A 21,576-nucleotide genomic window follows, 5' to 3' on the forward strand; every position below is an offset into this window, starting at 1 on the left:
GACTGCACTGAGTCGGGTCTTGGGATCAGGGACAAGTCACATTAGTAGGACACCCTTGTGATTTTCCATGATATCTTCATCTTTAGAGCTGACCTTTCCAGTTGAATCATCTTGGAGCTGTGTCTTCACCTCAGAGTAGACAATTGAGGCATTCTGGGGTGGAAAGAAGATAGAAGAAGAACTGGAAGGAGAAGGCGTATGGGGCTATAAGCAGTAGTGGGAGAGAAAACAGTCAAAAAATGAAACTCACCTGGTCCTCTAGAGATGTTCTGAAGGTATTTCCTGTGGAAGAAAAGGAAACCACTGAACTATGAGTATTTGGATCCACTCAGAACTCAGTCTTATAGCTTATTTCCCAGAATCTGGGAGTCACTGGGCCTTTTGCATTGATTGTCATGTTTTCTCCTCCCTGACCCCCAACATGTCCTACAACACGTGTGACTTTGTTTTACCATTTCTTAACCCAGCCCTCTGCATGTCCTTGTCAGGCTCCCTTGATCTATAATGTTCTCCCTCAATACCACAGAAAGGAACCTCACTCCCTTCCTTTACCAGATGTTAAGAGATAATTTCTCTCTTAGTTACAATTCTTGCCTCTCTTAACTTCCATCTTACCGACCTTGAAGTCCAACCCCTGCTTGTTCTGCAAGTTCCCACTAGACCTCTTCAAATGTATGCCCTGTGAGAAAAATTCTCTTACATTAGCATGTTCTGGTTATTGATTTTATTGCCAAAGTTTCTTAGAGATGGAGCCATAGTGAGAGAAAAGTTTAGCAGGTGTGATTTGTCACATCCTGCATATTAGAAATTAAGAATCTCAGAGAAGTTAGAATCATGAGAGCTATATATAGTAATTTTATGGAGAGATAGAGCTTGGGAAAAAGGTACATCCTGGAACTCTCTCTTTTTCGTTATATTTTTACCATAGACCTTTTGGGTTTACAGATCTTTTTAATGACCTGATAGAAGCTATGTACTCCCTCCCCAGAACAATAGACATATGCACGGAAATTTGCATACAATTTCAGGGGCTTCATGCAAACACTGAGGCACTGGTGAAGAAATCTTGCTACAGATCATCAACACATAAAGTGCCTAAAATAGAACTCGTCCACCAACAGAGTGCTCAGCTTCAGTGGTGTTTTGACAAATATGTCAAGGACAGAGTGTGAAGAGCAGCAACTGATCAAGGTGACTCTATAAGATGTACCCAATTAACCCAATCAAATTGATGGCAGTTCTAATTCTATCATTCAAAATGTCCTGATTAGTGGGGATGGCTGAGAAATCAAAGTAACAGACAAAGCAGGTGTTCAGATGATGCATGTTAGTCAAATATAGCAATAGGCACTTTATGCAGCAAATATTATAGCAAAACAGAAGACTTAGTCTTTTACTGGCTTATGACCTTGTAAAAGTCCTTAACCTCATTTGTAAACCAAGTTCAGGATCAAGTTACAACTGAAATTTCTACTAGGCACAAAAATACTGGAGAGGTGCTACAGGTGGAAAAGGCAGCTTACAAAATACTTGCAAACCATATATCAGATAAGGGTTTCATATGCAAAATATATAAGGAATTCGTACGACTCAATAGCTAAAATAACAACAATAACAATAACCCAATTTTATAATGGGCAAAGGTTCTGAATAGATGTTTCTCTAAAGAAGACGTACAAATGGCCAACAGTTATTGAAGAGGTGCTCAACATCAGTAATCACACAAATCAAAACCACGGTGAGATATCACCTCACACCTGTTAGGATAGCTATCATTAAAAAGACAAAAGATAACAAGTGTTGGCAAGGATGTGGAGAAAAAGAAATTCTGGTACACTTTTGGTGGGAGTGTAAATTGGTACTGCTACTATGGAAAACTGTATGGAGGTTTCTTAAAAATTTAAAAATAAAACTCTCATGTGATCCAGCAATCCCACTTCTGAGTACATATCCAAGGGAATTGAAATCAGGATCTTGAAGAGATCACAGCACTATTCATAATAACCAAGATATGGAAACAACTTAAATGTTTATTGATGGATGAATGCATAAAGGAAGTATGATACACACACAGACACACACAGAGACACACAGACACACACACACAACGGAATATTGTTCCACCTTAAAAAAGAAGGAAATCCTGTCTTCCGTGACAACACAGATGGACCTGGAGGACGTTATTCTAAGAAAAATAAGCCAGTTACAGAAAGACAAATACTGTCTGTTCTCAAACACATAGAAGCAGAGAGTAGAATGGTGGTTCCAAGGGGCTGAGGGAAAGGAGGCTAGAGGTATTGCTCAAAAGGTACAAAGTTTGAGTTACGAAGGATGAATAAATTCTGGAGATCTACTATACAGCATAGTGCCTACAGCTAACTATATTCTATTGTATACTTAAAGTTTGCTAAGAAGGTAAAATCTTATGTTAAGTGTTCTTGCCACACATCATCATCATCATCATTATCAAGTGTGTGGAAGGAAACTTTGGAAGATGACGCATATATCTGTGGCCTTAATGGTGGGGATGGTTTCCTTGGTGTTTGTTAATTTATCTCCAAACTCATGAGTTGTATACATTAAATGTGCATAGCTTTTTACGTGACAAAAAAAATAGTGAACTACTTATAATATGCTAGAATACGGATGAATTGCAAAACATTATGTTAAGTGAAAGAATCCAGACCCAAAGACTACGTTACATAAGAGTCCATTTATATGAAATTATAGAAAAGCAAAACTATAGGACAGAAGGCAGATCCGTGGTTGCCAGGGGTGGAGCTGGGGGGAGATTAACTGCAAAGGAGCATGAAAGGATTTTCTGGGCTGTTGGAAATGTTCGACCTGGTGATTGTGGTGGTGGTTCTGTGAGTGGATGCATTTATTAAAATAATTTGAACTGTATGTTTAAATGTAGAGAATTATATTGTATGTCGATTATACCTCAATAAAGCTGATTAAAACAATCAATGAGTGGAATAGAAAACAGAGTGCATCACACTAAGTATTGTCTCCTAAAACTTTAGTTCAGTTATGTGTGTGTTTTTGTGTGTGAGTGTGTGCACATTCACACTGCTTAACAGTACAATTTGCATTTCTTACTGCAGATAACAATAAAAAATATTTCAACACCCTTATCAAGAGCGTTGAGAGTTCTGACTCATGACTGCTGGTGGGATCAGAAGAAAGCTGCTGGGTCAGCAAGGACCTGAAATTCCCAGGTGTCCCCAAGGACAGATGTGGTCCACGTGGGAGACAGAACAAGCAGGAGTATGGTCACTTTGGGTCCTGTTCAGTAGGGCCTCCAGGTACCAAGGGAATTCAGCAGCAGGAAGCTGGATGTGATTGACTGGAGGTGAGGCCAGTGAATGAGTCACACACAACTCCTGGAATTCGAAATGCACCAGCTGTGCCAAAGGAATTTTAGGAAGGAGGGATCCAGCAAGAAACCTCAAGAGACCACACATGTACCTTATACTGGGGAGTGCCTCCTTAACCATCTGCCATCCCAGAGGGGCAGAAGCCAGCTTCCAAAATACCAGCTGGAGTAACTCCTTTCCCACTCCTTTCTCCAGGCTAATTAGGGGAAGCCAACCAAAGAAACAGAGAAGCCAACTCTGCCTGGTCCTCCCCCTCATCCCTACCATTGCCAGCTTCCATTCTGAAATTTGCCTGAACTAGGAGAGGGGAAAGTTTTTCTTAACATCTTCAAACTAGGTGTTCTAGTTACTTAATAGAGACTATGACATAAAGTGTCCACCTACTGTCTATTGTCTAAGATAATGTTTTGTAAGGACTTTGGCTGCCAGAATTTTCATCCTGATTGCCAGAGAAGATCTCTCACAGAAGAAAGTTTAAAGAGACAGTGGGAGACAGAAGATTTTTGTAATTAAGTCATGAGTCTTGCTTGTTCAGTACACTGGTTACACAAGGTTGTTATATGGATTAACTAAACATATACATACATATGTATATTTAGATATATTATAATGCATATATATCCTTATCACATAATAGGTGCTTTGCAATCATTCATTCATTACTTAAGGGAGATCTTTGTACATACACCTTCATGATTACAGTATCTGTTAGAAGGATGTTTAGTTTTTGTTCTGATCATGAGCAAAGATATGTTAAAGTTTTCTGTGTTTGTCTTCTCTTTTCAGAATCTAAGCATCACACTGTAGGGATTTTTATCTGCCTTGTTCACTGATTTACTCCCTTTACTTAAAGCAGTACCCATCACATAGGAGGTGCTCAGTAAATATGTGTCGAATGAATGAATATAGTTTGCAGCAAGAATCTCTCCCCAGTGACTTACCTTCTCCTTCTTCCCCAGGCTGAATAATCTGGACCTCAGAATATACCAGGTCTCTTTCTTTGGGGTGCACTGAGAACAAAAAAAGCAACACTTTCTAAGCCTTCCCAGTCAGTGAGGTATGCTGCAGATGCTTCTTCCTAAGCAATTATTTATTGGGAATGTCTGGGTTTGGGATAGTTAGGGAGACCAGGGGCCTTTGCCAGGCCTCAAAACAAAGTATCTCTCCCTGGCTCAGGCTGGGAGCAGTTTCCTACCAGGAAATCCTTACCATTGCCATACAACTGCTGCAGCTCCACTGGGGCAGGGCACATGGGATGGAAGGACACTCCTGGGTCTAGGGTTAGGGGTCTCCTGTGAGGCACAGAAACACATGATCGTCCTTGGAACATTATAATATGCACAAGAGTGGGACAGACAGAGACAAAAAGGAATGGGGAGAAGTCAGCAGAACAAGGCCAGAAGAGTCTCTAACATCATAGGAATGATGATCTCATAGATAGAATGGTCACTCTTAGTTGGTTAAAAAAACCCAGCCTCATCATCAGGAGGAAGTGTCCTCAAAGCATTCTATCTGGACAATTCAAGAAGAAATTAGACATAATCCATGCTCCAAGTCCCTGACTATAAGACTGAGGCACTGACACAGACAGAAGAAGACCATATTTTCCAAACCAAATTTAAAAACACAAAATCTGATGAGTATATGAGCACATGTGGGGCAAAAAGAAGATTCCTAGAAGCTGAGCTTCCTCTAGAAAGTCTAGAATTAATAGTCATTTTATACATAGTTATAGTAACACATTGCCTAACTATAGGACTATTTGCACCAGAAATATTCTGTGGCAACCTAGAAAATCTATAACCTTTGGTATCTTCCATTCAGATAAATGGATAAATTTCAAATAAGAAACTGATCTAAATACATGCAAAATCCATTATATAAACTATTAGAAGGATTCTAGGAAGCTGTGATTGTGGCCATTTCAAGGAATGTGAAAATGGGAGTATCTAGACACAGGGACACAGAGAAATCACTTGGCCTAAACTTTCAGCCCCACAGTTCTGCAAATTTTATTCTTGGGAAACCAGAAGGCTGAGGCCTCACCTGGTTGTGTCTCCCAGAGAACCGTCTCCTGCAAAATAAAACGAAGGCAGATTTGTGTCAGCAGAGGGAGCTCATTCTCAAATATTTCACACACATGCACTGCCTAAGAGAGGTCATCAGAAAGTTATTTCAAACATGGGCCCAGTCCCATATTCTCATGAAAACGAGGTGAAAAAGAACTGAACAAAGCATATAACTTGCCGGGGACAGGGCTACACATTTCTATGTTGAATGTGCAATTACTTGAGACTTGATTAAAGTTCAAGGCTGTGTTGATATACCTCAGGAAATACTAAGTATAGCCAAATTGTCTTTCTTGCAGAGTAGTGAGGAGCTGTAGATGGATTTCCAGGAGCATCTGTGGTCATGCTCAGAGGAACCTCAGGCTCAAGCTCGTTAAGGAGACTCATGGTCAAAGGTCCAAATCTCCCTACATTCAGCCCAGTGCAGGGCACATAGCAGGTGCTCAGAAGGATCTGGTGAGCTGAGTTGAATTGAATTAAATTAAGAGACAGGGATGAAGGATGGGTAATTATACTAGAGCTGAAAAAGTTTCTGTGCCTGTCTTCTACACCAGGTTTCCTGGCATCTGAAACTAGCCTGACCTGGGTTAAAGCAAGAAGCCTTTGGAAGCACATGGCAGATAGTACCAGGGAAAAACTCTCTCCACCAGGTAGAGGGGGAGGCAGTGGCCTGACCCGTGGAGAGCAGAGCCATTGGAGCACAAGGTGCTGGTTTCGGGCTTTGACTCTGGGAAGTCTCTGAGGAAGAAGAAGGATAAAGATTAGCCAGCTCCCATTCTCAGTCATTTCTTCAGAGGGGCTTTCAGTTTATTTTGATTGTCCACTTATAGGGGATGTAGGATGGGCTGAAGCATCTAGCTGACCAGTCTGTTTGGACCAAAGAAACCACCCAAGGAAACCATTTAAAGTTTTTGAAACTTTACATTAAAATGTTTATTTCCTCCCTACCTTTCACTTGAGGCTTAGTAAATTAGAGTAGATATCTATTAAGGAAACTGCCATTTCAAGAAAGAGTATGAGTGTGTCTGTGAGCGCTGGGGTGGGGAGGTGGAGGACGGTGGTGTGGCTGTTACTGAGGTTGGGGTGAGCTGGGGTGTCTGAGGCAGGGACAGGGCATGGACTCCAGCAAAAGGTAAGAGAGAACACAAACCTAGTTTCCTCTGGTGCCAGCAGTAAAACAGCAGGGCCACAGCCAGGAGAACACCGAATGTCCCCCCAGTGGTTCCCGCCGCAACAAGGCCTCTTCTTTTCCCTGGGGTGCCTGGAGGGGAAAAGCCTGTATGAGCCTCCGGGGGAGGGGTCTAGGGCCTGGAGCCCTGGAACCTTTCCTCGGCTTGGCTGGGGTCCTGAGCCCTGGTAGAGGGAAGAATCTAAAAGATGAGGACTCATGGGGGCCTTTGAGGACTAGGCTAGGACTGGTGTGGCACAGGAAGCAGGTTTCTACTTGTGGCCAGCACAGCCCTGAGCCTGTATGTGACAGGAAGTGACTCACTGTGAAGGGGTAGAAGACAAGAGCCTGGGTGGATTGTGGCAAAGGGGAGAAAGCTAGACAGCTCCCTCCACCGACCCCCAGACATCATTTCAGAGATTAATATTTGGGGGAGAATCTACATCTGCCTCTCTATCTCTCTATCTATTCTGTACTTTGGCCTTTTGGAAATTTCCCCTAGACTTCTGGACGGATGTTATGCGACAGCGGCTTGGCAGCACCTAACTTTGGAACAGCAGCCTGCCTGAGAAAGAAAACAAATATCACCACTGATTAGGGCACTAGCTGAACCAGCAGTAACTCTGAGATTGCTCTCCATTAAAAAAATATATTGGGGGCTTCCCTGGTGGTGCAGTGGTTGAGAATCCGCCTGCCAATGCAGGGGACACGGGTTCGAGCCCTGGTCTGGGAAGACCCCACATGCCGCGGAGCAGCTAGGCCCGTGAGCCACAATTACTGAGCCTGCGCGTCTGGAGCCTGTGCTCCGCAACAAGAGAGGCCGCGACAGTGAAAGGCCTGCACACTGCGATGAAGAGAGGCCCCCACTTGCTGCAACTAGAGAAAGCCCTCGCACAGAAACGAAGACCCAACACAACCAAAAATAAATAAATAAATAAATAAAATTAAAAAAATATGTATATATATATTGGGTCACCACAATGAAATGCCACCAGTTTCCTTCCTCATAGAAGCCTGAGTCTTACGTGCTTTGAAGGGGAGGTGGGAAAGAAACTGATGGAAGGAATAAACTAAATTGTTGGGGAATTCTGATTTTTCCATTGGATCCATTCTCCAAGGCAAGGGTGTCCTCTCTCACCACTCCTATTCAACATAGTTCTAGAAGTCCTAACCAGAACAATCAGGCAAGAAAAAAATAATAGAAGGCCTCCAAATTGGAAAGGAAGAAGAAAAATTGTCTCTGTTTGCAGATGACATGATCTTATATAAAGAAAATCCTAAAGACTCCACAAAAAATCTGTTAGAGCTAATAAACAAATTCACTACAGTTGCAGGATACCAAATCAACATACAAAAATCAGCTGTGTTTCTATCCATGTAACAATGAATTACCTAAAGAAGAAATAAAGAAAACAATCCCATTTTCAATAACATCAAAAATAATACAATACTTACTAGTAAATTTAACCAAGGAGGTGAAAGATCTGTATATTGAAAACTATAAGATATTGTTGAAAAAAACTGAAGAAGACACAAATATAGAAAGATATCCCATGTTTGTGGATTGGAAGAATTAATATTGTTAAAATGTCCGTACCATCCAAAGTCATCTACAGATCCACTGCAATCCCTATCAAGATTCCAACGGCAGTTTTTACAGAAATTTAAAAAAAAAAATTGTATGGAACCACAAAAGACAACAAATAGCAAAAGCAATCCTGCAACAAAAGAACAAAGTTGGAGGCTTCACACTTCTTGATTTCAAACTATATAACAAAACTAGAGTAACCAAAACAAATTGGTGTTAGCATAAAAACAGATACATAAATCAGTGGAACAGAATCAAGAGTCCAGACATAAACCCATGCATATACCGTCAACTAATAGTGGATAAGAGAGCCAAGAATACTCAGTGGAGAAGATAATCTCTTAATAAATGGTGCTGGGGAAACTTGATATTCACATGCAAAAGAATGAAACTGGACCTCCATCTTATACCACTCACAAAAATTAACTTGAAATGTATTAAAGACTTAAATGGAAGACCTGAAACCATAAAACTCCTAGAAGAAAACATAGGGAAAAAGCTCCTTGACATTAGCCTTGGCAATGACTTTTTGGATACGATACTGTAAGCACAAGCAACAAAAGTGAAAATACACAAATAGTACTACATCAAATTAAAAAGCTTCTGCACAACAAAAGAAATAATCAGCAAAATGAAAAAGCAATCTATAGAATGGGAGAAAATACATGGAAATCATGTATCTGATAAGGGGTTAATATATGATAATATAAGGAAGTCATACAACTCCATAGCAAAAAAAACCCTCAAATAATCCAATTTAAAAATGGACAAAGGATTTGAATAGACATTTTTACAAAGAAGACATGCAAAAGCCAACAGGTTCATGAAAAGGTGTTCAACCTCACTTATCATTGGGGAAATGCAAATCAAAACCACAGTGAGGTAGCACCTCACACCTGTTACAATGGCTTTTTTATAAAGTTTGTTTAGAATCAGAGCGTAAGCAAAAACAGTAAAATTAAATTTCAGCATTTCAGTTTAATAAAGCAGTCTACGTTATGGTGATTAGGCAGAACATAGGAAAGCAAGAAAATGTGTCACACTTACACTAAATTAAGGACGTTGAGTTATATTACTAATGTATGCAATTTTAATTTTGTTTAACACTCTCTGCCAAAATAAACTTTATTCCCTATAACTTAAAAAAAAAAGACTAGAAATAACAAGTGTTGGTAAGGATGTGGAGAGAAGAAAACCCTTGTACACTGTTGGTCAGAATGTAAACCTGTGCAACCACGATGGAAAACAGTATGCAGGATCCTCAAAAATTTTTTAAAAATAGAACTACTATATGATCTAGCAATCCCATTTCTACGTATATATCCAAAGGAAATGGAATTACTGTCTTGAAGAGATATCTGCATCCCCATGTTTACTGCAGCATTACTTACAATAACCAAGACATGTGCAACCTAAGTGTCCATCGATGTATGAATGGACAAAGAAAATCTGGTATATATATATATATATATATAATATTCCATCATGATGGAATGTGAATATGATGGAATATTATACAGCCATAAGAAGGAAAATTCTGCCATTTGCAACAACATGAATGAAGCTTGAGGGCATTATGCTAAGTATGACAAGTCACACAGAGGGAAAGATCTCTGTCTCTTTGAGATAAAAGATTGTGTCGAGGTTCAGATCTGGGCTGCCAGGTATAAACTTTGTGACCATAGGCAAATTACCAAACCTTTCTGAGTTTCACACTCCTTTTCTGTAGAATGGAGATGATAATATCTTTATTTTCTAGGATTATTACTACGATAAGCAAAAATGATATGTATAAAACTTATTCATTCAGCAAATATTTACTGAATGCCTAATATGAGCTAATCAGTAGAATAGGCACTTGGGATAAAATATGGTCAAAATAGAGATTTACCTTTATGAGGCTACTATGGGAGGTGTGGAAAGAGACAGAAAAAGACTGCATGGCATGGCAGTTGGTGACACATGCTGTGAGGAAGAATCAAGCAAGACTTGGAGAGGGAGGGCCTTGGTGAAGAGCTGCTATGTTGTACAGGGTGGCTGGGAAGGTCTCATTGAGAAGGTGAGTAAGGTCCTGGAGGAAGTGAGGGGATGAGCATGAAGATATTGGGGAAGAGCAGTGCAAAGGCCCTGAGGTTGGAGTGTGACTGGAAGTTTTGAAGAAGAGACAGGGGGCCATGGTGGCTAGAGTGGAGAAGGTGAGGAGAGAGTGGTGGGCCATCAGGTCAGAATAGCAGGACAGCCAGATCATCAGGACCTGGTGGGACATTGAGAGGACATTGGCTCTCCCTCTGAAGGAGAAGGGAAGCCATGGGAGGATATTGAGCAGAAGAGTAACATGATCTGATTTATGATTTAGAGAGTTCCTTCTGATACTGTGTTGAGAATAGGTTGTGTGGAGCAACAGGTGAAGCAGAAAATCAGAGTGTTATCGCAGTCATCCAGGTGGCTTGGGTCAGGTGGTAGCAGTGGAAGTGGTGGGAATTAGTCATATTCTGGTGATACTTTGAATGTAGAGTTATCTGGATTTGCAGGTGCATTAGAGTTGGAGGATCTAGAGAATCCGCCTGCCAATGCAGTGGACATGGGTTTGAGCCCTGGTCCGGGAAGATCCCACATGCCACAGAGCAATCAAGCCCGTGCACCACAACTACTGAGCCTGAGCTCTAGAGCCCGCGAGCCACAACTACTGAGCCCACGTGCCACAACTACTGAAGCCCTCGCACCTAGATCCCGTGCTCTGCAACAAGAGAAGCCACTGCAATGAGAAGCCCCCACACCGCAATGAAGAGTAGCCCCTGCTCACCACAACTAGAGAAAGCCCGCATGCAGCAACAAAGACCCAATGCAGCCAAAATTAAAGTAAATAAATTTATTTTAAAAAAATATGATGGGGATCCAGTAAAAAAAAAAAAAAAAAAAAACCTTAAAAGAGGTATCTGATGAATAGATATAGAAGTACCATTGGAGTGAGGCAAGCCTCAGGGTGATGGGTTTGAGAGAAAATAGAAGTGAAGACAGTGAGTAGAGATAACTCTTTTAAGGGGTTTTACTGTAAAGGAAAGCAGGGAAATCTAGCTTTCCAGTAGTTCCTCCATAACAGCTAGCTTTATTGGATAGCCTGGGATGCAACTGAACCTGAGATAGAGGATGAATTGAAGCCCCATAGAAACCATTTCTTTAGTGCCAGGGGAGCTGAGTGGGAACCTGGCTTGACCTAGTATGACTCCTTGGAGACAGAGGAAGGTAAAGATATAAGCTACGACTGTGCTATCGCAAAGGAAGGCTTATCTCCTCTGTGGACATAATGGGGCTCTGTATTCGCTCTTGGTACTTGTAAGTTTCCTGACCTGAATACAAGTTGGTACTGAGACACTCTTAGACCTACAGTAATGGAGTAAAGGGATGTTTTATGTCTTTGGTCCTGTGGAGGATTACCAAAGGGAGAGTACAGTTGACGCTTAGGATGAAGGAGCTATACCCTACCCTAAAACACTGCTGATGACATAAGACTGCTCTTTGAGAGTGACACACAATGGATCAGCGTACAGGCACATAGAATCATCCCCAAGAGATGAAATGGCCCCTGGCCAGCATTACCTCAATGTAGTACCTCTTTATAACCTGAATTATTGACATTTAATGGAAAAAAGTGAACGTTGCAGTGGAAAATGGCAAAATGGAAATAGAAAAATGAGAATCACAAAGATAGTGTTGGTTGTGCCCACCCGTAATTTGAGAAATCTGAGAATAAATAAGGTCAATGGGGGTTAAAACTTACTTCTCACAGAGACATTCACCGCCTCGCTCTGGATGATGCCGTAGCCGTTGTCAGCTGTGCAGTAGTAGCCCCCTGTGTGGCCCTCCCTGATAACAGGGATCTCCAGCTCTGCTCTCTGGGAACGCTGACTTTTCTGCCCCAGACTCTCCCTCGTGTCCTCTCTGTGCCAGGAGAATGTGGTGTTCCCCGTGCCTTCAGCCACAGAGCAGACAAGGACCAGTATCTCCCCTTCAAGCACTGGGTCCCCCTGGGGCTGGGTCTCCAGGAACACTCCAGACACGGGGATTCCTGTATGAACACAGACAACAGGTGAGGGCATGATGAGAGGAGGACAGGGGTGGGATGTTGGACAGGGTCACTTTTTATGAGACTTTAAGATATACTCTTCTGCAGGTGTTAGCACTGTAGCTCGTAGACTGTGGATTTGGGACCTAGAGTATCATTAAATGTAGTAACCTTTCCATCCTGATGCACAGGCTCCAGGAGAGAAAAATTGGGTCTCCCTGATAAAGCATTTGGGTTTTATGTCATGTCCTAGTTGTCAGTGTGAATTATTTTGACCTGGGATAAGTAATAACAATAGTGGCTATCGTCACACTGACCTAGACCACATCTGTTTCCAGAAGTCCTGTTTTGGTACCTAAGACAAGCTGATATTTATTGTATTTATCTTTGTGTGTATGTATGTCCTTCTCTTCTGCTTTACACATCACACTGTTGTTGTTTCTGGTTAGGGTCCAGCTCTGTGGATATGTGTCTTCTAAATAGTTTACCCCAAGATCTGACATCCTAGAATCTGTCGATTCAGTAGCAGAGAATTTTGTTTCTTGTTTTCATTTTGTTTTGCCCAACTGTTGTATCTGCCTCCATGAATCACCTCTGTCATTTCAAGGTGCTAGAATTTCAAAGAAAGACTAAGTTTTTAGAGAAATAGAGGTGGAAACGAAATCCTGTATTTCCTTTATTATCCACCTCACTTCTCAGTCTAAGCCTGGTGCCTCTGTTAGGATGACAAAATCCATCTGTACTGGGCAGTCCCTACCCTCACTGGGCCAGAAGGAGCGGTCAGGGGAGACGCCACAGCCCGGCTCTCCAACACTCACTCTGCACGTCAATCTGAAGCGGGAGGCTGCGTTTGTGGATGCCGCTGGTCACGGCCCCACACCAGTATGATCCTGAGTCTTCTCTCCAGATGGCTGTGACCTGGAGTTCCGGGGACGCACTCCAGTTTGAGAGGATGACCCCATGGTCTCTGAAGAAGACAAAGCGAAGCCGAACGTCTGGCCGCTCTAGAGGAAGCTGTGTTTTACAGCTCAGGTTTACAGAATTCCCCTCTGTAGGCTGGGAGTCTGTGACTTTCAGCTTTGGACGTGAAAATAGCTCTGATTGGAGAGAAGAGGTGAATCAAGTTCTCAGTATGAGTCAGGCTTGGATTCTCGGTTCTGGAAAACTTCAGACACCCAGCAAGACAAACTTATTGACCCCTCTATCACATTTTTCTTTCCCAGGATTATTTAAGTCAAATTGCTCCACTTTCTCTGCCTCTTAGAGGACATAGGTCTCAAATATTTCTAGAGTTTGTTATGATATCAACTTATATAGGGAATTCCCTGGAGGTCCAGTGGTTAGGACACTGTGATTTCACCGCCGAGGACCCTGGTTCGATCCTGGTCAGGGAACTAAGAAGATCTCACAAGCTGAGTGGCACAGCCAAAAAAAACAAAAACCAAAGAACACCACTTACATAGATCCCCTCGGATGTGCCCAATTTACCCTGCCCTGACATTGCTAAGCAAATTTGTATGAAATGAAGTGTTTACCTTGAATTCGAATATTTGTGAGACTTGTTCTCAATACACGCTTGTTTTCCAAGGATCCAATGCATTGGTAACAGCCACTGTTGTTTAATCTTGCTTGTGATATCAGAAGATCCAAGCTTTTATTAGAATCAGAAATAACTTTTCTATTCCAAAAGTACCTCACAGCAGTCAGTTTCTCTTTCCCCCTTTTCCGGCATCTCAGAACCAACTCGTCACCTTCAAACACAGAATGTGGGGCCTGGAGGATGAAGGAGGCTGGAAACCACACACAGATAAGACATTGTCATCGAGGCACTCTTTCCTCTGTGCATCCTGAATTACAGAGATTTTTTTTCTTCCCCAGGATTTAGTCTCCTGACTCAAGTTCACTCATTTCCTTCCAAATCAGTTGACCTGCTTCAGATACAATTCCTAAATAAATCCTAAACACATCTATTTAACCATTCAGGGACAGATTCAAAACTATAAGGATTCTAATGTGGAGAGGAAAAGCTGAGAGGAGGTGTGACCGAAATCTCTGATGTCATTGATTACAGAGAAGATCAACACCAACTTGCTCGCCAAATAACAGAACAAGAGTCATCAAAGACGTAGTTCTTGGAGAAATACACTAGGAATTGTTACAGCGCATTGGAGTGCGCTCTGCAGAGGGCTTATGGTCACAGATACAAATTCAGGGTCAAGGGACAGTGAATGTGGTCCACTCATGAAACTGTCATGCTCTTCAGATTCTGATTAGAGGCTATTTCCATCCTTTCTCTCTGAGATGATGCAGTGAATGCCTGCTCCTATAGACCAATGCCTGAGGAGTGATCTAAATTTTCTGAAATAGAGGAGGGACAGATCCTAAGACAGGTGAAGACCCAAGCCCTGAGGCTGGAGATTTCCCACCTCTGAATTCTTATTTTATGGAACTTTTCACTTTCTATTTTGTGCTTAGTACCTTCATGTATACATAAATTCTCCCCAAGGAGGCTGTAAAGCCCTTGAAGGCAGGACCTAAGACAGCTTCACTTTTGATTTCCCTAAAACTAAAACTTCTTTCTTTAATTGTGTGTGTAAGAATGTCTGTTGATTAATATCAGACATTTAAACTCTAATGTCAATAGTAGTTTGAAAAACACTTATAGACAGTGAGAGAGGACATGAACCTGAAAGATCAAAGAGTAGAATGAAGGGCCTCAGTTCTTGGACAATCCAGGGAGCTAAGATGTACTGCAACCACTTCCAATGTTTTAACTAATTCACCTTCTTTCTCACCTGTAGAAAAGAGCAAGCGTACAGGTCTACTCGGGAGTGAGCCTGGGGCCTGGCAACCGTACTGTCCAGAATCACGAACCTCGAGGGTGTTTCCTGGGGTTTCACTTGGATGTTGTTTCCCAGAGTACCAACGGTACCATTTTATTTTCTCTGGTGCATAGAAGTGAAATCCGTTGCAAGTCAGATTCACTCTCTCTCCATGGAAGACAGTGGTCCACGGAGGCTGGAGGGAAATCATGGATCTGGGTACAGTAGCTGGGGAGAAGAGAAATGAGTCTGAGGTGGAGGTGTCTGCAGTCCCCACTGCAGTGGTTTGTGTGGAATGGACTGAAGCACCCAGCTTTGGAGAGTCTCTGAAAGGCCCCCTGGCAAGGCTGCTGTTTCCCCAGGTTTCAAGTTTTCCAGCTGTGTTCACCTTACCCAGGAGTGCAGCAACTGCTCTGTGATCTATGGGAACAGACTAAACTTTCAGAGGGCAACCCCAGCAGGACCTACTCACCACAGAAGATCAGTGATGGGAGGCTCGCAAACCCCCTTACCTTTTCCAACAGGCCAGGTCCTCAAGTAGATTCCTCCTGAACTCCCTCCCACCCGGGGTTCTTCATGTTACACACACCTCTCTAGGATGAGCATTTGTGTGGCGTGGCCATATGGTGGGGTGAGGGATTGTAGAGGGAGGGAGTATAGGAATTTGGGGTCAATTACGCAGTTATGGAAAAGGGTCCATAGTATTTTTTTCCAACAAGAAGTAGGTAGGGGAGGGGTGAGCAGGCTGTTGTCTGAAGTGAAAATTATATTGAAATAACTACAAAGAATATAAGTGCTGGGAACTAGGTGCTTCTAACTCCCCACACCACAAAGATACTCTTTCATGAAAATAAAATGTGGCCACTGCATAAAATCAGGCCTTAAGATCTTTGAATTATTGATGGACAGAAGCTGGAGAATGTAAGGGTAAATATCAATACAAATTAAAGATAAGAGGTTTAATTCTTCCTGTTGAAAATAAGGAAACAACTTCTCCCTCTCTTTTTTTCTTTCAGAATTTCTTTCAAATGTACGTGAATCTTTATAATGGCTAAAAAGCCTCTTGCCAGTCTCATAACTCAGGAACATCTTTCTCAAGAAGGAGCCATCTTTTTGAAACGCAGACATGTAGGGGATTAGCTCCCCTGGATCCTGTCTCCCCATTCCTGCGGAAGGGTAAGCATTTACCTTTGGTAGGTACCTTGTTGCAGTATGCAAGACTACCTCCAGTCCTAAAGATATGAGATGTTTATTCCTCCTCTGGATAAAAACCAATAACCATGATAAATTTAGGATAAACTATGTGTGACAAAAGGTGCTGTCAAGTCCTGCTACTTGAGAACTAGTTACTGTTTAATCTTGAAAACATGTATGTAATGGGCTGAATCCCCTTGGCAATATAAGAGTGGAAGATCCTTTTCTGTCTTTGCAATCTCTTGGTGGATTGCCTGTGATGGGCATGCTTATTATTAAGCATATGGTTTAATGCTTATTCAATACTAGAAGTGTTTGCTTTCTTTATTACCTTTGTAGAGAGGATTTCTCGGTTGGGAGATTTTGTTTTTAACTTTATTTCCTGCAGCCGTTACTGTGGCTCTTTCTTATCTGAGTGTTTATTTCCTAAGTTTTGTAGCTTCAAGGTGTGAGAGTTAGTAACTGAAGGGTGAATCCACCACTGTGGCATAAAAATTATTTTGAGCTGAAGGCATTTGAGAATAGATTTTATTATTTTAATTCTGAATTCCCTTATCTGCCTAAAAGCAAAGCCTCTGAAGAGTTCAATTGTCATAAATCACCTCTCCAGGAGCAAATAAATGATCAGCTCTTATCACCAGACACTGGAAGTTGGCACCACACCTAAAGCAGAAGTTGTCACAAAACTAGCATAGCTCCCACCTATTCTCTTAAGGGCCAATTTATCTTTCCTAAAAATCATTTGTTTTCCAGTAAGTGGCCTTCTCACCTGCCCCTTTCCCTATCCAGATGTTATATAAGTCTCAAATTCTAACTGCCTCCTTAGTTTATATTTTTCTGTGTATTCCCATAAGTTTTGAATAAAAAATTTGTCTTTTCTCTTGCTAGTCTGCCTTTTGTCAGTTTAATTTGCAGGCCCTCATTAGCAAACCTAAGAGGATAGAAAAAAAAAGTTTTCTTCCTTGACATAATAAAAGTAATCACAGACCAAATTATTCACTATTGGAAACACCCACTCAAACATTCTCACCCCTTTAACAGTACTATTTTCTAGCCTGCACAAAGATCAATGCTTTGATAGGCTAATCCTTCATTGTGTATACAATGAAAATTGATTGTAAAGTGATACTTCAGATTCTGCCAAAGATGCAGTAATTCATGAAGGTGGTAAAAGTGTTGTGGGACCACTGCTCTGATGGTTCCCAAAGTCACTGACAAGTGTAGTAGAGCAAGATCTGTTAACAGTTGAAGAGGAGCAAACAATGATAGGGAAAATATTTGTTTGGCTCCTGAAAGTTAGTCCCAATGCCCTTCTATTGAGCCTGTTGCCCACCAGCGGGTTTGAAAAACTGAAGCACTAACTTGCCCAGCCATGTGACACAGTTCTGAGTAAGGAGATGTCAGAGGAATAAAGCTAGGAGAGAACTAAGGAGTGAGGATTCTGGGGAAAGATTTTTCCTTTATGATGAAAGGAGAGAAGCATAGCAGGGGAGCTCTTTTGCAGTTTTGGTTTCCTACAGCTATCACATACAAAAAAACAAAACAAAACCAAAAAGAACACACAAAAAACTACATTTGATTCATGCTTTGTTCTACAAATTGCCTTGGTAATCTAAATTCTGTGATGTAGAAAATAAAACACATTATTTCCATTTGTATTGTCTTTTTTCCAAAAATAAAATCTCACTGTTGGGGATATGCAATTTACCATAAAATCATAAGTGGAATCAATTAAGTGTGTTTTTATCTTAGTACTTTTTATACTCAGGTAAGGAGGACTGTCTGTATTCAAGGGTGTACAAGCAATTGTTTTTTTAAAGCTTGAGACTTTAAATATTCTCACCTTTTTCTGTAAGAACTGCCCCAAATACGCCTTAGAATTGTACCCAAATGTAATGGAAATACTCTGTTTGGGGGCAAAAACTGTAGAGTAACCTGAACGCTTGTTTTAAATAAAGAAATTAAATGTTCTGTTTGGTTATAGAAACATTCATGTGTCTCTGCAGACTTTTTTTCCTTTCTCTTTCTCTAGAGGTTTATACAGATATACTACATCCCAGTGAGTATGGGGTTGTGTTTCTCTTGAAGAGAATAGAAATCTGCACTGTCTATGTTCCTGGGAAGCACCTGCGGTTAGGGAAATGGAGACTGGGCAGTAAGTCTTGTACTGGAGGGAAGGGAGAACTTCTTTGGTGTATGCAGCTTTATTCCTCGCTGGTCCAAGTAAGTTGCCCCTGCTATGTGCAGGTGGCCAGGTGGTCAGGGGGAGACACATCTTGCCGGCATCTTTATGAGGTTGGGACTGAGTCAATGGGTTCTGAGATTAGCCACATCTACTAGCTGACACTCTCTGTATTTTATTTCTCCATCCTAGAATGTTTAACAAAACCTAGTCAAGTTAAGATCTCCTCCCAGTTAGGCAGAGATTTGTGGGAAATGGCCTGTAGCCACAGCACTGATGGGGAGAATCACAGGCCCAGAAGCTACAGGGGACGGTGTGCATCAAGGGGCAGTGGCTCCCACTGGCTGGAGCTGGCTGACCATAAGCAGCTGCCTGGATGGGGGGGTGGGAGGTGGGCTGGACAAATCCGCACGGATTGCCAAAACTCGTGGAGACAGCTCCCAATAGAAGGCTGGACTTTCTGCTGACCAGTAGGATGGGGGCTTAAAGTTATCATGATCTGAGCTTATTAATAGAGAAATGTCTACACAGAATGCTGACGTTTGGGATGAGTTGGTTGCACGTGGCTCTGACAAGCTGGGGGAGACGTGGGGAAGCCGGCAAGTTGGTTGCACCTCAGCCTCCCCCAATGAGGTAATGGCTTATTTCTATCCTTCCCCTCTCAGGATTCTATGCATTCTGTCAAGTTGGCTAGAATCCCACATCAGGTGGGGACACCCCCTTTCGTTGAATTCTGTGACATGTATCCCAGCCCCGCCTCCAAGATCATCCAGCACGATGCCAGGTTTCATCCAGGAGTGTGACTCCCAAACTCTTAGGGTCAGAGTCCTAAGACATGTTTTCACCTGCCCGTAGTCCTCAAGAAAATGATGCGGGCAAAACAAGCCCTCTTTTTTACAAGTATTTGAGATACAGGATGGTTATTAAGATATCCAGAAACATAAAAGAGAAAGGGAAAGAAAAGAGGGACTTACCAAGTGGTCCACTGACTGGAGCTGCTGCAAGAGAGTCAAGAGCCAGGCATCAGCACAAGGCAAACCACAAGTCCCAAACCATTCTACCGTAAGAGTCCACCCGCCCATTTTTGACTTCCAGCCAAACGGAGGAGAAACATGCCCAGTTCCACCCACCCTGGAGAAACAAGGTAACGCCATGGCCAAAAACTCAGGCTGCAGACTCAGGCAGAAACAGGTTTGAATTTTAGCTGTGTGGCCCTGGGCAAACTACACAAAACCTCCAAGGCTCAGTTTTCTCATCTGTAAGACGGGGGTGGGGGGGCCATGAAACTGACCTCATGGCCGTATTTTAATGAGTTAAATTACTTAGTCGTCAATTAAGGGTTGCTATAATTATTTTTTTGACATAACTGTGGCTGCTGCTGAGGCTTGGCTTCACTATCTTCTTGCCTGGAGTGTTATTCTCCTCCTTCATTATGAAGTAAAAGCAAGTTACACCCATGCATCAAAACCCAGATGAAATCCCACCTCCTCCATGAAGCCCTCTGAGATACCTCTAGGCTGCAGCACCCTCACTTGTCTATTGATTCAGAACCCCTCCCATTCCAGCTCAGTTGAAACTCATAACTGGACATGCAGTATGGGGCAGTGGTTAAAAGCACAGCTCCAGTGTCAGAGTACGGGTTTGAATCCTGACTCTGCCACTTTACTACTGCATGAAACTTAAGGCAAGAGACCGTCTCTATGCCTTAGGTTCCTTATCTGTAAAACAGGATTTATAGAAGTTCCAGCTCATCTATTGTTAGAGGATTGGATACATTAATACAATGGGATATTCTTAGAAGACTGTCTGACATAGGGCTCAGCAAGAATTAATTATTATCAGCAAGAATTAATTATCATTATCCTATGACCCACTGTGTAATATTTTTCTTGTATTGCCAAGTCAAATGCTCTTTCATTTGTCCTTTGATTTCCTTATCAGAATGTCAGTTCTTGAGGGCAGAGGCCGTGTCCTCCGTGTCCCTGCATCCTCTGCATTGCCCAGCACCATGCTATGCCCCATATAGCCATTCATTCACTATTTACTGAGTTCCCATAATGTGCCAGTCACACTAATAACTCTTCCTTTCTTAATTGGAGTCTGGAATATAGCTGAGAAGAAGGCAAACACATTTAACAAAATTCAGTGTACAAATGACTTTATTTCTTTATTTCCCTAAGCTTGAGCTACTAGAAAATCAGTGTCTCATTTGGACAAATGTTGGCAGGCAGGGAAGAAAAATCAAAGGGAAATTGTCTTAGTTCTCCTCTTCTCAGGCTCTTTGCAAACATCAGAGCAGGTTTGATCTTAGAATACAAGAAAGAAATAACTATTCTCAGCAGAAAATCATTCTACATCAGCTCATGGTCAGAACATGGTCCTTTCACAAGGGACTTAGTTCATCTTTCACTCTTGGTTTTCATGATCTGTGATTAGAAAGGTAACCAAATTTAATTGTAGTTTTCTGCATGGAAAAATAAGCCCACTTTTGGGGGGGTAAGAGGAATTTTTCATAGGCAATTAAAAGCAAACAAGGAACACATTATTAGAAATATTTTTTTCCCTCAAATTCCATTATATCAATATCTTTCCCCTTTGTTCATTTTCTGCTGTTCTAAATGGGAGTAAAATCCATTTTTTCAGCAGCACAGAGGAGAGGTCTTTTGCCTGTGGAGAGGCTCAGTTTTCCCAGCAAACAGAGGCCTCCCCCCACTACTTACCGAGGACCAGCAAGGATGCCCACAGTAGCATGGAAGTCAGCTCTGGGATCTTGAAGAGCATCTCATAGGAGACAGGCCAGTTCCCAGTGCTGGAGAGTGAGTTCAGCAAGTTGTTCCTCTGAGTATAGCTGGTTGAGTTAATGAAGTTAATGAAGTGAAAGGGGGAAGTAGGGGAATCTTTCTTAAAATATCGAACACTTACTTTACCTGGTGTAAGAAAATCTCAATGACGGAAGTCAACATTTGATAAAAAAATATTTAAGTACTGCTCTGATATATTGGTCTGATGAGCTCCTCAAGGCTTTAGTTGTCTTATTTTCAGAAAGCTCCAGTCTCTGCCTTCCAAGGAAACTGCAACTTATTCTCTCTGCTACCAGATATCAGGTAAGA

The 21,576-nt window shown here is 41.9% G+C and overlaps 1 protein-coding gene across 1 annotated transcript; it reads right to left on the bottom strand.

Annotated features, from left to right (window-relative positions):
* Nucleotides 1-36: 36 nt before the first annotated feature.
* Nucleotides 37-21,247, bottom strand: FCRL4 (Fc receptor like 4). The gene is made up of 12 exons (XM_068538267.1): nucleotides 21,187-21,247; nucleotides 19,441-19,464; nucleotides 15,064-15,318; nucleotides 13,804-14,058; nucleotides 13,087-13,365; nucleotides 11,984-12,271; nucleotides 6,600-6,710; nucleotides 5,427-5,454; nucleotides 4,590-4,672; nucleotides 4,322-4,390; nucleotides 251-282; nucleotides 37-153 (listed from the first exon to the last, which is right to left on the bottom strand). The coding sequence occupies exons 1-12, from the start codon at nucleotides 21,245-21,247 to the stop codon at nucleotides 37-39; spliced, it is 1,602 nt and encodes a 533-aa protein (XP_068394368.1).
* Nucleotides 21,248-21,576: the final 329 nt, after the last annotated feature.

This window comes from Eschrichtius robustus, chromosome 3, assembly GCF_028021215.1.
Source record: "Eschrichtius robustus isolate mEscRob2 chromosome 3, mEscRob2.pri, whole genome shotgun sequence".
In the NCBI taxonomy this organism is placed as follows: domain Eukaryota; kingdom Metazoa; phylum Chordata; class Mammalia; order Artiodactyla; family Eschrichtiidae; genus Eschrichtius; species Eschrichtius robustus.

What these genes read in the sequence shown, in the direction of transcription:
- FCRL4 (XM_068538267.1), bottom strand. Translation starts at nt 21,247, where the DNA reads ATGCTCTTCAAGATCCCAGAGCTGACTTCCATGCTACTGTGGGCATCC. An exon ending in GGCATCCTTGCTGGTCCTCG is followed by an intron (nt 19,465 to 21,186) that starts GTAAGTAGTGGG and finishes ACTCTCTTGCAG; the next exon opens with CAGCTCCAGTCAGTGGACCA. An exon ending in GCCTGGGGAAGAAGGAGAAG is followed by an intron (nt 283 to 4,321) that starts GTAAGTCACTGG and finishes TTTCTTCCACAG; the next exon opens with GAAATACCTTCAGAACATCT.